The sequence below is a fragment of the Aptenodytes patagonicus genome, chromosome 1 (genome assembly GCF_965638725.1).
Source record: "Aptenodytes patagonicus chromosome 1, bAptPat1.pri.cur, whole genome shotgun sequence".
NCBI lineage: Eukaryota > Metazoa > Chordata > Aves > Sphenisciformes > Spheniscidae > Aptenodytes > Aptenodytes patagonicus.
In genome coordinates this window covers 132988313-133004271 of record NC_134949.1, presented here as the reverse complement: position 1 = coordinate 133004271, position 15959 = coordinate 132988313, and the positions used below count along the sequence as shown (strand labels likewise).

Sequence of the window (15959 nt, the reverse complement as noted above, 5' to 3'; positions counted from 1 at the left end):
CAACTTCAAGATTGCTTACACGTCAGATTACTAGAATTTCCAAGAAGCATATACACTGAGACAACTGACTACATGAAGAGTCCCTTTCCTTTACAAAGAAGTTGACTTAATCCTAAGTAATCTTTAATCAAAATCCAAGTCTGTGCTTCTAAATATATGTTTTTATTAGCCCCTAAATAGTTACAGAGGGAAAAAGGTGGGGGGGTCCACTAATTCTGGACCAGCTGCAAGGTAGTTATGAATTAAACAGTCAAGCTGTAAGGATTTTAAATTTTTTAAAAAACCTTATACAATTGTATATGTGAGGATAAAATATAATAAATTTTAAAAACATCACAGTTACTGAAACTTCAGAAACATAATGGTATTTTTATTGACCAAAAGCCCAAATGTTTCTACTTTTAATATAAAAAGGATGAGAAGGACATAAATTCTAAAATAGTTTTTAAAAATCTAAGTTTGAGCCTATTGTATAACCAAATAACTAATAATAAATTGAGAATTGTTCATGCCTGAAAATACTAGTACATAAACTGTAAAACCAAGTCTTGAAATATTGCCTAGGACACTTTTTTTGCCCCCTTATTTGACAAAACAAATAATAATAGCTCTGTTTAAACAAAAGATTACCACTGGAGTTCCTATTTACAGTAATAATTATCTATTTTAACAAAAGCATGGACATGAATGTTTCCTTTCCTCTAAACTCATAAACAGTCATTGTTACGTACAAAAATAGCACATACCATACCATTTTCTTTACAAAGGTCCTAATGCTATAAAACCATTTGCAAGTCTAGGCTGTGACAAGTTTTCCACCCCTACAGGCACAGCATCTTTCTAGGCCAGTCAGACCTACGTTCCCTCCATAAAGACGATGCATAGTACAGCATTTTCTGAAGAGTGAAGTAGAGGACATGTTGAAAAGGGTGCATTTTATGTATGCAACTAGATTCCCAAAAGACACTTGAGGTATAGTTGTGAAGTAACACTAATGTCAGCCTTTCACAACTTTTGATTCTTTAGGTTTTTCAAGTTCAAGGAATATATAACAGGTTTTGCTGTATGATAAGTACTTACTCATATGCATATGTCTTTGTACGTAAACATATATACTCAGTCTCACACACAATATAAACATCAATAGTATCAACAAAGAAACTTTCAGTATAAAAGTATACATATTTTTAAGACACCCAAATTCTATTTCAGTTCATAAACTTTTGACTGAAGAGACAACCAAAGAAAACATCTGTACCTATTGGTTCCTTTATCAGCAAGGTCATGCACCAACCTAGTCCATCCACGTGAGACAACATCCATTCCCAAAGTATGAAGCAGCTGTTCTGTTAAACCATATTGTCTGAGAGCGGGATAAAACCACCTGCACTCAGACTCACGAATAAGAAAGTTGAACATAAAATAGGAGAATGAAAAATACATACAGCTAATTTACGCAGATTGGTCAGCATTTCATTTTGATCTTTAAAGCCAGTTGTATGAATTTTGCTCACAGCATCCTCTTTCTCAGTAAGCCATGCATCAAAAAGGCACTGAAAGAGAATTGGATAGAAGAGAATTAAAGGCTTCAGTCAGGCCTTTCCTAGTGCAATTTTCTGAAGAACATTTGAATTTGTAACTGCTAAAACTACTCACCTGCTCTTCTGCAAATTGCTGCCATTTACGAAGAATATCTTGCAGAAGGACCCATCGGTCTTCTGTCCATCTGCAGATGGCTGCCCACCGGTTTCCAAAGTGCTAGAAAGAAAGAAAGACACAACAGAGGTTTGCATTTGTTTACTTTTTTTTTTTAACCAAGGCAATCTGATTTTCCTATGGCATTACAAATTCTTGTGAAAACACTTTCGTAATTCACTTTTTACAGTCTTAAGCCCTTAAAATACGTTGCATGTCACACTGAAATGGATCTTATCACCATTTGAAATAAAACCTAAATGGAGAGAATAGGAAAAGCAATAGAGCCAAAAAGAGAGACTTTTAACACTAATCTATAGACACAGTTTTCTATTAAGTCTCTGGTACTACACTCTCAAAACCCCCTCAGTTTCAAAACTTTACAATGCCCAAAACATAACTGCTGGAAATGTAATTATGGTGGCCCAAAGATGTGATCAAAGCAAAAAAGTATCTGGTTCTTAAGGTGCACCGTCAGTGCATTTGATCTAAGTTCTTACCTCTTTTAAAATACTGCAGTGGAAAAACAACAACAACCTTATAAACTAACACACCAGCACAAATCCCACCAAGGTTTCCCAGATATTTGTAGCATATGCTACTACATACGTCTTAAAATTACACAAAACACTACCTTGTTCTCTCTCCCTTATTTTAGTTGAAATCAAGCATTATTACTTTCTTTTAATTTCCTGCTAGCCTTTATTGAAAAATGCCTAAGACAGAGGATGAGACTTAATACTGCTGTGATGGTGCGACATGCTATAAAACTTCTATTGCAACCATTTACAATGATATAATTATCTCTGAGCATCATATGCAAATTATTCAGCTCCTCCCAAATAAAAAAACCTTTAGAAGATTTTATAAATCTGCAAGATATTCTATACTACTGCATTCTTATTTTTTCATCTACTTCAAAAGCACGTCTTGACAAAAGGAAAAATAGTTTCTTCCTTTTTTCATATTTATTTATTCACTCGATTCTTATGGGTCCCTTATAGCTTGAGATATTCTATGATTCTATATTTTTCATATTTACATATTTTTCATAGAGATTTTAGAAAAAATGTAGTATGCAAATGGTGGATTTTTAAAACCAAGGGGTTAAAACTCAACCTGTATTTTCTATCAGGAATGAAAGAATTTTATTTTGCGATGCCTAGGAAATGAAAGGTAAAATTTCAGGATACCATTTGAATTTGTGGCTTTACCAATTTTATGTCAAAGTAAAAAGTCAGCAGATACCATATTTTTAATTTAGTGAAAGCTGAAACCATAACAAATCTTGCAGACTAAACAAGCAGCTGTCATGCCATTGAGTTATATCATATTAGATATTGGCTCAGTTTAGAAAAATGAAAACTATCTCTAATCAACTAGCATAATAATGCTAATTTAAAAACATATCGATTCTTAAGCAGCTCAAATATGTTACACAGTAATACAGAGAAATATTCCTTTTCAGTCATTTACTGCATAAATAGGTAGGTTTTGAGGAAGTTGTTTTGTTTGTCTTTTTTAGGCTTAATAGTAGGATCATGATTTTGGTATATATTTGGAATTATGTAATGGGTATTTGCTTTCTTTCCTAATTAGATCTAGACAAAAAACAAGCAACTTTGCAAATCTAAGAATGTGATTTCTTTTCACATTAAAATCGCATTTGGTGTTACTGTTTGCTTGCCATAAAACATAATGTGATCAAAGATCAATTCAAGCAAACACAAAGTTCAGGTTTTGAATGTGAATATTTCAGAAAGCAATATTAACAAAAACAAACACTTGCTGGTGAAACATTTATGCCCTCAACTTATCAGGAAATAGAGTACCACATATTTTACCCATTCATTTTACCAACTCATCATTAAGTAAAATTGCCAAATTGTACGACACAGAACAGTGCAGAAAATCATTCACAGCCAGCTAATCCAAATTTTCTTTTTTTAAAAAATTACTTTTTTCCTTTTATTAAAAAAAAAAATCATTATTTCATAAATAGTATATATTAGCCTCACAGGCTAAATACTATGTATACCGTAATACCTACTCACTAACGCCTTTTCTGCAAAAATTGTATCTTGACTAATTTCATTGATTTGAAAAACTAAAAATCTTAATATAACAAAATGATGAATTATATTTAGCTTCATTTGTCCTGATTCTGATTCTGATTCCAGTTTAGCTCAAGACAGTCTCAACAGCTCCATCCTCCTTTTTCTCCAAGCCCAGAAGACAACCTAGCAGATCTGCAATATCTAGCACTTGTTCAGTTTTTTATATTCAGTTGAACTTTTTTTTACCTTGACTGCTTTGCTTGATAATTACTAGTTCAAAAATCATAAGCATATCCTTCCTCATAGCTCAGATGCGTCTAATCTGAACCCTGATCTGAAACTCTGTCTTTCCTAATAATTCCCATAATTCAGGATAATTATTATTAGTTAACTACTCAAAAACACTGTACATGATTCAATGAAGTCACAGGAAGTGGTTTCTTGTTATTCTTTAAAGAGGTCCAAGCCTAAGTACTTCATTTTCCCTATATGCCCTTTCTTCCCATTATCATAGGAGAAAAATTTCTTAATTTCTAAAATTCTACATATACAGATGGTGAGGTGAATCACATTTGGTTGTTTTGGTGCCTGATTTACAATGAAGTTTATGGATCCTAATTATGTACTGCATTTTAAAAATACACTTACAGTTTTTACTGAAGGATTCATAAATCATCCCAAAGTTAAGCAGCAAAGGTTTTGGCACCTCTGATTTAGATTAATGGTTTTAGAAAAATCTTTTCATGACCGGCCGTCTCTCCATTGGTAATGCAGGTGTAGATCAGAATAAATTACACTGCACAAATCTAACCAATAGTTCACACCTGCCCGAAATTTTGAATTCTCATACAAGTCAAACTCAAGGTCTTTGACAAGAAAAACATTTTGTTCAAACAGAATCTCTAAAAAAGAATGAATGGACTTTCATAGACTCTACATTTTTCTGAAGAAAATTTCATTCTTACAGTGTGTAACACCATGAGTTATGCAAGCTTTTACATCTCCACCTTGCAAAGGGACTTATATAATGGTTATATACTTATATATACATGCATGGATGCAGAAGAAAATTTGGAGTTGGTGGAAACATAAACTAATCTACAAAAACAAATAACAAACTATTTGTTTGTTATAAATATAACAAAAATTATAAAATTTATATATAAATATAAATTTTTTTTATAAAAAGTTATAAAAATAACTTTTAATTATTATTAAATAATCAATAATCAGTTAATTACATGGGATATATATTATCCATGATAATATATTTGAGATAATATATTTGAGATAAACTGAAAAATCATATTTAAACAGATTAGATTTTTTCCTTCTCTTTTTAATCACTTCCCAAATACTGGTTAAAGAATATAAATATTTTTTTTTCCAAATTCTTTTCAAGGAGAACACCCTCAATATTCTCTATTAGAATACGAAGCAAGCCAAAATTAATTTGAGGTATATCACCCCATATAATACAGCACCATATTAGATACTTGAAGTAGGAATATCTACAAAGTTCAGCCTGGTTTGAGCTATAGACTCAGTCCTAGGATCATTAAATCACGGCTCTTTTTCTACCACTAACTGCAGTTCAGCACAGTTCCATATGAATACATACCATACATAACCACCCATAAATCAAGTAATCACACATAATGAATGTCCTGGTAATTGGTATACAGCCATCATTTTCCTTGACGTCTGTGACAGCAATAGCAACAGGCACTCACACAGGTGTATTGTCATGTATGTTCTCAGTTACTTAATTTCTCCATATGTGTCAGCATATTGTATTTGATTGCTTAAATTTAAGTCACGCTAATCATAGACTAAGCCTCAAACTCAATTCCCTATCTCTACGTCTATGCTACTTTTTATATCAGACTCCTATTATACTGCATTCTTTTGATGTTTTATAAATAAAGCAGTAAATCTTTTATTGATAAAAAGTATTTTATAAAAATCCTCATACCTGAGTAATTTCTAAATATCTCACATTCAAGCAGCTGCCTTTTCTTAACAATCCTCATAAAGAAATACAGTTTGCTCTCAACATCTGCAGTAACATCTTCATCAACTTGCCTTTATCACTATGATATACCTTGAAAAATATTTTTTGCTTGCTCATCTAGAAAACACCAAAAACTCAAGAGTACAAGATCAAATATCTGCCTCTGCATTTACTCTAAGAAATGCATTGATTTGCATACTAAAAAAGTTTTGCTGCTTCAATACAAAATACTATTTTCAGCATACGATTTCAAAGAGCCACAAAACCTATCTTTCTTTTTGTCTCAATGGTTTGACAAGACATTTGATTTTAATAAAATAAGAAAAATGACTAAATAACTGCACTGATAAAAGGGTTGATACCGTGACCTGCCTTAAACCTGTTATTTCTCATGAGAGATCATAACCACCATGACACCAAGATATACTGTTTGGTCGAACAGATTTAAGACACAGTTTCAAGTCAGAAATATCATGTCAGGACTGTCTATTTATAAAGTAGATCTTGACTACTAAATCATATGGTGCTCAACTTTACCTCCTTATTCACATAAAATAGTAGTCAATGCTGTAAGTAGCCTGTGCGATGCCCGGAAACTCAGACTGCACCCAGGGTTTTGTTTCTGACACCTGAGAAAACAAGTCTCCAGAGAAACTGACTGAATCCAGAGTAAAAAGTAAAATGCTTCCCTGCTCCCGTGAAATGCCTTTTTTTACAGCCCTAGCTGGAATTTTCAGAGAAATCTGCATGTAAAAGAAACTTTTTTTTTTTATTGAGAGGTCTCTGAAAGAATATTCTTTATGACGACAAAAAGCAGAAAAAAAATATTCCTAGTCTGCAAAAAGGTCAAAGTAAGGAAACATGAGAACAGGAGAAAATGAGTCAAACCAACACAACTCTTGGGAACACTGGAGTAAATGTATAAAAAGTGAAATAATATGCCTCAAGTCTGCAACTAAATAGAAGAGGGTTTTTGAAAGATGCTTTTCTAATAAAGTAAGGCTATCCACTCCTTAAAGTAATGAGAAATAGTGGAAATACGGTTTTGTCTATATGCGAAATCATTTTTAAAAAAGAAATATTTAGCACATTCACAGAATTTCTCCCATGTAGCAATAAGTAGTGTGTGTAGTTCTTTAACATTCCTCACTTATTTTGACACATTTTTACAAGAACTACCCATACATCATCTTCAATCAAAGGATAGTACCCTGAATAATATGAATATATAATAGACAGAGTAAATTACACTCTCAGCTCCTTTCCCTCAGCAGGGAAAAAGGCCATCAAGAAGCATTTGATATATTTAATGCAGATCTCTCTTCAGCACAGACCCTGACCCCTGAAGCCTGGGGAGGGCTCTAATTAGAGCTAGCCCACAAGAGTCCTTAAGGACTATTGTCTGCTGGGTATAATTAGAGAAAAAACTCCCTGCCTTCATGGCTTCTGTATGTTATCAAGCCATTTCCCTGGGCTGAAGATAATTTCCCACACTTTCTTGAGAAACGAGTCACACTATTGCAGCAGATTTGCTAGTACAGTCCTCTGATTTTGCAGCACTAAATACAGATTTGAGCCTTACTCAGCAGCTGCCTTTTTGGTAAGGCTCTGGATTGAGCCTAATGGGGTCTAAGAGTTACAAGTCTAAATATTTAGCTCTCAGCAGCAGCATAAATAGATAGAGCCTCACAACATGTCACACACTGATACGTCAAGTAACCAATGTTATGTAAAACTAGTTTTAATATTCACACTCACCTAGGCTAGCTGTAATCTCTCAGACTACCTTAGGGTAACAGCTATTTGTAAGAGAAGCACTGTAATTGTGTTTACTTTTATTTTTGCAAGCAAGGTTACCTTTTCTACAGATAATTTATTTCAGGGGACACTTTTGGCTTCTATGCCATTAACTGTCTCTTAAATAGATTTTTTTTTTTGGCATATGCAATAAATCTTAAGAGCTTCTATAATGTTCATTTGAAGTCAGTATAGATTCTTGTCATCCTGCAGAGAGTCTTAAAATCTGTAAATGACCTTTTTATGGCTTTTAACATTGTTTTATACAGATGCATGCATAAATATATGCATTATATACATATATATTTATATATATGAAAATATTTCAGGAATCACCATCTCAACCCATTTCAAAAAGAAAGCCATAACTGAATTGCAGCTGCTTGGAAAATGCAGCCTTGACTGTTACATGTCAATAACTGTTCACTTTCTTCTAAATCTGATTCTGACCAGTATCTCACTCAGGCAGCCTTATTAAGCTCTTTTGTCTGACAGTGCATTGTCTTGTTTTGTTCTACTTTTAAAAGTCAGACTGGCAGATACAGAACCAAGCTTTGAACTTTGCTCCATTGTGCTTTTTGTCAAATGCTCTAACGGTTGTGCCTGCCTACACATTGTCTCTCCCATGCTTATATTCAGTTTGCAAGTGACGTGAAAACAATAAAATAAAATAAAATAAAAATCCAAACAATCTTTCCATACACTCAAAAAGGAGATGTAACATTTTGCTAAGACAGTAGGTGGACTGTGGTAACTCAGTTCTCCTGGGCATAAAAGTATGAAAGTTTGCACACCTCCCTGACACCCTAAACGCCATAGCTTTACACCTGCATTTTGTTTTTATTAACATCTGTAATACTGCTACATATTCTGTGACTTCCAGAGCAAAGGGAATATTGAACTTTTCTTTCAGATTCTTCTCTAAGACAGTGTGATTCAAGGAGGGAACTGAACACCCCACGCTCTCCTCAGAGCATGCCTACGCTGCAGGGTACGGTGCCTTAGGAATTGCCTTACTGGCATCTTTCAAGGAATATACTTTCTCAATTACAGTAATAATTGAGCATGCTTTATCTCAATAACAGGTGCCTTCTCCACTAGTACAGTTACAAATGGTGTATTTCCACTGTGTTCCATTTACAGTTGTCATTCTTTATGTTTCTTTAATGGTGTAAAGGTATTACAGTAATGTCTGAGTTCTATTTCAGGTTGGATTCCAATGTGGGTCAGCCACAGAAGTTGCACAGGATACAAAGGGTACCTTTGCAACCAGTGTAATAATAGGGGGATGCAGCTGTATCACCTGATGTGCTCTTAATTGTTCAGATATCTTTCTGAAGATGTGAAATTAGATTAAATGTCCAATAATCTACCAAACTTTCATTTGTTTTCCACACTATTAAAAAATCTCAGTTGTACGTCTTCTAATTCATGAAGTGCAGTAAATATCAAATACCTTTAATAATTTTTCATTTTTTTGTCATAATTTACCATAGGCCTCTTTGCAAGAACCTACTGTTTGCCAACATAGAATAATATCCTGGTTGAACCTTCTCCCATTCATTTTTGTATTTCATTTCATTTTTCTTCCTCTTCTATTCAAGATATTTTCCTAGTTTAGTTTAACTTCTGGAACCATGAGCTTGCAAGGGATCTGCTTTATTCCACTGAACAGAGTACAAGGAGCTGGCAAGAAATTCTGGAAGGTTAAGACTGTCTTGAGCAGGTACACCACAGTTCTGACACTTAAGATGAATTTAAAAGGAAATAATAACTGACAGATCAGTAGAGGCTGCATTGTTACCTTGGCTGGGTTGTGCTCCCTGAGTGACTGAGAAGTTGCAATAAAGAAAACTGAGAGTTATTTTTGAAGTGGCAGTGCTCAGCATCTCAGCCAAACATGTACTACCCACTGTAAATTCCAGAGTAATTACTGATTTACTGGTATTGGTACCCAAATTAGCTAGATTCAAAATAGCACACAGATATCTGTCTGTGCTACAGCTATACCTTCCAGCTGAAGGTATTGATAGCTTCTTTAGAGAAACCTTGGGCTTTAATGATTCAAAAACCAGAAACCTTTTTCTTTTCTTGGGCAATGAAGCAAAATGAAAGAAAATTACTTTCTTCTTTCTGAAAGAGAAAAATAGAAGGAATCTTGGGTTTAGTACTGCCACACTTCTTGAGCAGAGACCCTGGAGATCTGACCACCAACACAGGAGTATCCTTCTTCTTAATTTCAATCAATGTATCTCAACACTAATTATCCATTTAAGTTCATTCAGAAATTACAGTAAGAGCATTGCAATATAAATAATACAGTAAGAGCAACTTTTTAAAGATGCGAGTGAAATATTAAACTTTCTTATAATAAAAGCTAAAATTTGACAAATTTTTAGAACATCTTGGCTGCTAGCTTTATCACAAATGTATCTCCAACATGTCATTCTTTTAAGGATACTCAAGCAATTGTATTTAGAAAATAGAATATATGGAAGTTTTTGTGTGTTGATTGTTTAGGCTTTGGGTCAAAATGCAATTTAGAACAGGTTTGGATGCAGCTGCTAACTTATCCCAATTCTAGTACTCTAGGAAGCCTTGTCATAAGAATCCTAAATGATAAACCATTGTAAAAAACGTGTACTGAAGAGGATATAGACTGAAACAGAGAAATGAAACTAAGGACAGACTGAGATGATTCCCTTCATTTCCTAGGAAACGTGTCCACGAGAAACTAATGGGAAAGAAATGATGACTTTCTCTCAAGAAGTGTTTTAAAAAAAACAGGATGTTCTTAATATTTCTTGATAACCATTATTTGTTTACAAAAATATGATCCTGTACACATTCACTATTTGGTTTTGCTTATATTATAACTGTTAAACAGTTCTATTTCAATTTTGTTGGACCAGCATTGCCATTAAAAGACACGCATATTGGGCATTATTTAAAATGAATGTGCTTTTAAGCACTTGCCAGTGGATAATGACACCTTATGTTACTATAACACCAAATCATACCATATATACCAAAAGTTTCCCATCAGAAGAAAAATCCCCCGTTCTCAATAACTCACACTCTGCTGAGTTGTGTAGATTCTTACATGCAATATCCTTCTCCTTAACTACAACAGAGAGTCATGTTACTTCTGTCAGGAGTGATGAAATACAGTTAAGAAATAAAAGACAAACACTTGTCCTTGGATAGGTGAAACAGATTGATACTGAAGGAATCACAAAACAAAAAGAAAGTTGCTCTCAGATATTTGTTTTTTCTCCAAAATACATGCATTTATCCATCTATGCAAAAGTCACGTCCTACAGAAATATTTAAGACCATGTTGTGGTTTAAGCCGGCAGGCAGCTGAACACCACACAGCCGTTTGCTCACCGCCGCCCCCCCCCCCACCACCACCAGTGGAATGGGGGAGAGAATCGGGGAAAAAAGTTAAATTCGTGGGTTGAGATACAGACAGTTTAATAGGACAGAAAAGGAAGGGAAAATAATAGGAATAATAATGATAAAAGAATATACAAAATAAGTGATGCACAGTGCAATTGCTCACCACCTGCTGACTGATGCCCAGCCAGTCCCCGAGCAGCGGTCGCCGCCCCCCAGCCAACTCCCCCCAGTTTATGTACTGAGCATGACGTCACATGGTATGGAATATCCCTTTGGCCAGTTTGGGTCAGCTGTCCTGGCTGTGCCCCCTCCCAGCTTCTCGTGCACCTCCAGCCTTCTCAGTCGGCAGAGCATGGGAAGCTGGAAAGTCCTTGACTAGTGTAAGCACTGCTCAGCAACAACTAAACCACGGTGTGTTGCCAACATTATTCTCATCCTAAATCCAAAACACAGCACTGTACCAGCTACCAGGAAGAAAATTAACTCTATCCCAGCCAGAACCAGGACAGACCATCCTCAGAAATATATCCTGAGATACACCCAATGCTACTAGCAGTTCTTCTTCAACCTTATCAACACTTAATGCCACTGATTGATAGCTTTTTCTCTGAGAGACAGAAGTTTAGTTGTTACCTGAAGCTGCTCTTCCAGTGCAGCAGTAGCTCTGTCTCCACTGTTTTCATCCACCACCACTACCATATGAGTTAGAGAATTGACCTTGACTTGTTCCTGTTCCAAATCTTCTTGAAATGCCTATAATTAAAGCATATGTGTTAGAAAATATGTTCCAAATTAAGAAAATGCTCCAAATGTGTGTTTGGAGTCCCACTGACTGACTAATGTGTATAACTAACCAACTATGAGAACTTTATAATCCCATTGCAGTCAATACTAAGTAATTTAAACTTATTCTGTTACCTTAGCATATATATGCTAACATAAGCATATTGGGCAGATTTCCACTCCTTTCACAAAAATAGCTTACTGTTACTCACTCACAAGTCCTAACTCTTGATACAATATTTCAGACTGAAAATTCAGCTTGAGAAAGCATTTGTTTAGTTGATGTAGTTGACATAGATATCAGTATAGCATGTATACATACCAATAGCCTGCAAACTTTAAATAGCCACTGGATTAGATTTTGCACTTCATATTAACATATTAAAATATTTTAATTTTGCAAAAGTTATAAAAATATTTAAAATTACATAGTTTTTCATTAAACAACCACATACTATCTTCAGCTTGGCACTCCTACAACTTTAATAACATAGGATGAAACTGCTCAGGAGATGACTCAAAATCAGGAAAAACATGCAGCATCCTTGTTTCACTTACTGCAGAAACCAGAAAACAAAGTGAGGGAGGCACTTTATGATTTCTGAATGTCTGAGGAAAAACTTTCGTGCCCTTTTAGCTTTGGTATCCAGTTCCAGCTGCAATAAAACTGAGGACAATCTTTTGCTGAGAAATAGTAAACTGCTAAAAGTGAAGAAACTTCTCTCAGATCTGCAAAAATTGATATTTGAATAATTCCTAACCTTGCCTAATTTCTACAACTCTTCACATCTCTCTGGCCCACCCACAATTTCCCAGGCTTCATGTAATAGATCTAATCAATTGTTCCCTCCCTCCTCACAGGGGACAGAGAAGTGTAATGGGAAGTCTAGACATATTCACTCTTCAGATGGTGGTTTACAGCATACTCACTGTACACTTAAACTACATCACAAAAAATAAAAAAATAAATCTGAGGTACTGTAAGGTACTGTAACACCTTAGTAACACTCCCTTGTGGGTTTTAGTGTCTCCTCTTACCTTTTTTTTTTTTTTTCCCTCCTCACTTGCCATGAAAGATGGAATCCCTACTTTGCTATAGTTTGTTAACAAAACCAAAACCAGCCCAGCTCCTGTCAGGCACTAGGGAACTGAGCAGCCAGACCTATTTGCTCCTTCCTTTGCTGAGATGGAGCAAGAGGACAGGCGACAAAGATGGAAAGAGAAGGAGCTAAAGAAGCATTGGTACTGAAACTTCAAGCCACAGAGAAGGCAATATTCAATTTCTTTTCATAATTTTTGTTACCTATCTCCAGCTTTATATTAGTGTATTAACAACCAAATGTACATTTTTAACACCCAATAGTTAACCACTGTTTTACATTACTGGGTTCTGTGTTGTGTTTCTTAAATAAAACTTGAAAGAACCCCTCATCCCACTCCCCTGAAAAAAACCAAGGTATCCAGGACCACATCCTGCCTGACATACTTTTTAGGTGTCTATATATAACTAGCTTCAAACCAACGGAAGAATGTGGGAAACCAAAGTCCTGGATTGTGTCCTCAATACTTCAGCAGAGTGTGTTCTAGTGATTAGTACATATATAGTATGATCGTTACAGTCTGAAAAATAACATAGCTAACCACATATGCCTTGTCACAACAGAAACCTTGACTGTATTGCAAACTATGCTGAATTTCACCATACCAATTTTTCTGCTGCTTTTTCAATTAGTGTAATTCACTTAGGTACGAGGAACAAGCCCTTGCTGAAGATTAAGTCATGCATTTTAAACCGCTTTGGTAAAAGATCTTACTTTTATTTGAAAATTAATAAATAAAATATAATGTGGCTATAGGCAATAGGAAAGGAATTCACAGACTACTTTGTTTTTAAGACATAAACTCCTTACCCTAACACATTTCAGAGTTTTAATTCTTTCATGGGCATAGCCTTTGAGCCAATATATTTATAAGAATCCTCCTTTTTCTGACTTTCATGCCTGTGATTACCATTTGCTTCAGAGAGCTAGACTATAAAGTAATTCTCAAGGACTGTGAAGTACACCAAATTGTTAGAGCAGTCCCTGGAATTCAGACTTCTCAACATTTTATGACCCAACATTTAATCAAGGAAGAGGAGGCAGAGCACTCATGGATCAGACTGTATAACACAGCTTGCTTCCCCTGGGTTCAGTCCCCTCTTTCAGTCATACGACAATAAATACATTGCTCTGTAAGCCTATAGCCAGCGAGAAGGTGACTTATTTCCTGATTAGTGGGTATCTGAGAGATGGCATCCCAGAACAAAACCAGAGCTAGCAATGCTCTGCAAGTGCAGGAGTGGAAGGCACCTTGGAAGTGGGTCTTGCACACAATGTGAAAGACTTGAGAAGTCAAGGAACTGATGAAACCAGAAAGTGAAGTCATTTTCTAATCCCCAGATTGAATTTGCCCTGAGCTAAAGGGCTGTTCTTTATAATCCAAGTGTCTATTTTTACCATGAAATTCACTGGTGACAATCGTTTGTATACAGGAGCTTGTTGAAACAGGAATTTATTGACGGCAGTCTCAAGACTAGAGTACGCTCTGTTCAAATCATTTAAATTGAAGTTTCTAACAAGTCCTCCTGAGCTTGTAGAGATAGCAAATTTTCAGGGACTTAAAATGTAAGATGGATATAGATGTTGATGCATGGGGATAGCCACAACAGAAACTCATAAAAGTCCACAGTTCCTTTAATTCCTATCTATCAGGTAACAACTTATGCGACTCCGACATAATCTACTTCGAAGTGAATAAAAATACCTACTTAGGGTATCCAAGTACCCAAAGACAAATCCACCCCTGATATTTGAACAGTTAGGAAGTGTCTCATTTTACCTTTGCAATTAATCTGAAGTACTGAAAATCCTAACACTAAAAATTTGCCATAGTTTTTGACGTTTTCATAAAAAATTAAAAGGCTCAGCCTTCCAGAAAAAGTACAAATACCTAAGCAGCTTAGATTTTTTTTGAAAGTTACTGAAACTATAAAATGTACTAACTATAAATTGTATAATAATAATGTGGAATAATTCCAAAAAATCAGTTCAATTAAAAGCACAAATTTTTGCTTAATTACAAAATTTCTAATATAGTTTTGTGCTTAGACAGCTCAATAGTCCTCAGATTTTTACTGAAAAGCAGCTTTCTCCCTTTATAAAATTATAAAGAAGGGATACTTGCAACAGCAGACAAAATACATAAAACACTGCTGCAAAGACCAATAGTTCTTTACTGAAATGTTTGACTATTACTCCAAAATATATTGACTATGCCAGATTTCTTACCAGAACTGTATACCTTGCTAGTGACGTAAAATCTTCTAGAGTTCACCTCTATTTCAGTTCACTCAGAAAATTTTCTGTACTATCAAGACACTAACCTCATATACTACTGAACTAAGTAGCATGCTGGAAAGAATGTTGTGTGCTTTCTCTGGTCTCAGTGATGGGTGCCATTCCCAATACACATTACTAAATGATTATTTTTTTGTTGTTGTTATAGCAGCCAGCAGGGAAACTGAAGTGTTAGTCACAAAAACTCAAGACCAATATTTTGAGACATCATTGAGAAAAAAGTAGAACAAAAGAAATCAAATGTATGAAAGTTATAAGTCAAAGCGGGATAGATAACATGAAATAAATAGATTAAAAAATAAGTTACTACTGAACAGATAAAGAGGGAAAGTCAAAATGATAAAGGTAAAGAGGAGAGGGAGACAGGATGGCAACAAACCAAACCCATCACCTTTGCTGAAGTCTGTTTAATTTGAAATGATCTTTGCCTTTTATATAACTTCTGGTTCCTCCCATCAATTTCTACAACATTGTTTCTGAGATGTCCAGAGTCATGTGAGACTAAGAAAATTATGGGGGGTGTTGGTTTTTGCTTTTTTGTTTGCTTATTTAATAATGAAGCAATAACTGTGCTATTAAAATTCTATTGTTTTAACCCTTGTTATAGAAGGTAGCTTTGCTGCATACAATATATAATAAAATTATCTGAAACTTTCACACAATATGTGAAAGAATGGAAAACATCTTGTTCTTTGACTTACGAATAAGACAAACTATACATGAATAGAATTTTAATTCAAGGTAAAACCATAACATTTTCTTTCCACCTTATTGACTAAATTGTCTCTTGTACAGAAAATAGATTTGAAAAGT

At 34.8% G+C, this 15959-nt stretch overlaps 1 protein-coding gene across 11 annotated transcripts in view; it reads right to left on the bottom strand.

Annotated features, from left to right (window-relative positions):
* The window catches only part of DMD (dystrophin), a 1394632-nt gene that overhangs the window by 837839 nt on the left and 540834 nt on the right, over positions 1-15959 (bottom strand). For all 11 annotated transcript variants that reach the window (XM_076355694.1, XM_076355734.1, XM_076355779.1 and 8 more), the window contains 3 exons: positions 11599-11718; positions 1657-1758; positions 1446-1553 (listed from right to left, as the gene is read on the bottom strand). In XM_076355694.1, coding sequence (XP_076211809.1) covers positions 1446-1553; positions 1657-1758; positions 11599-11718 — 330 coding nt within the window. The remainder of the gene's footprint in view (positions 1-1445; positions 1554-1656; positions 1759-11598; positions 11719-15959) is intronic.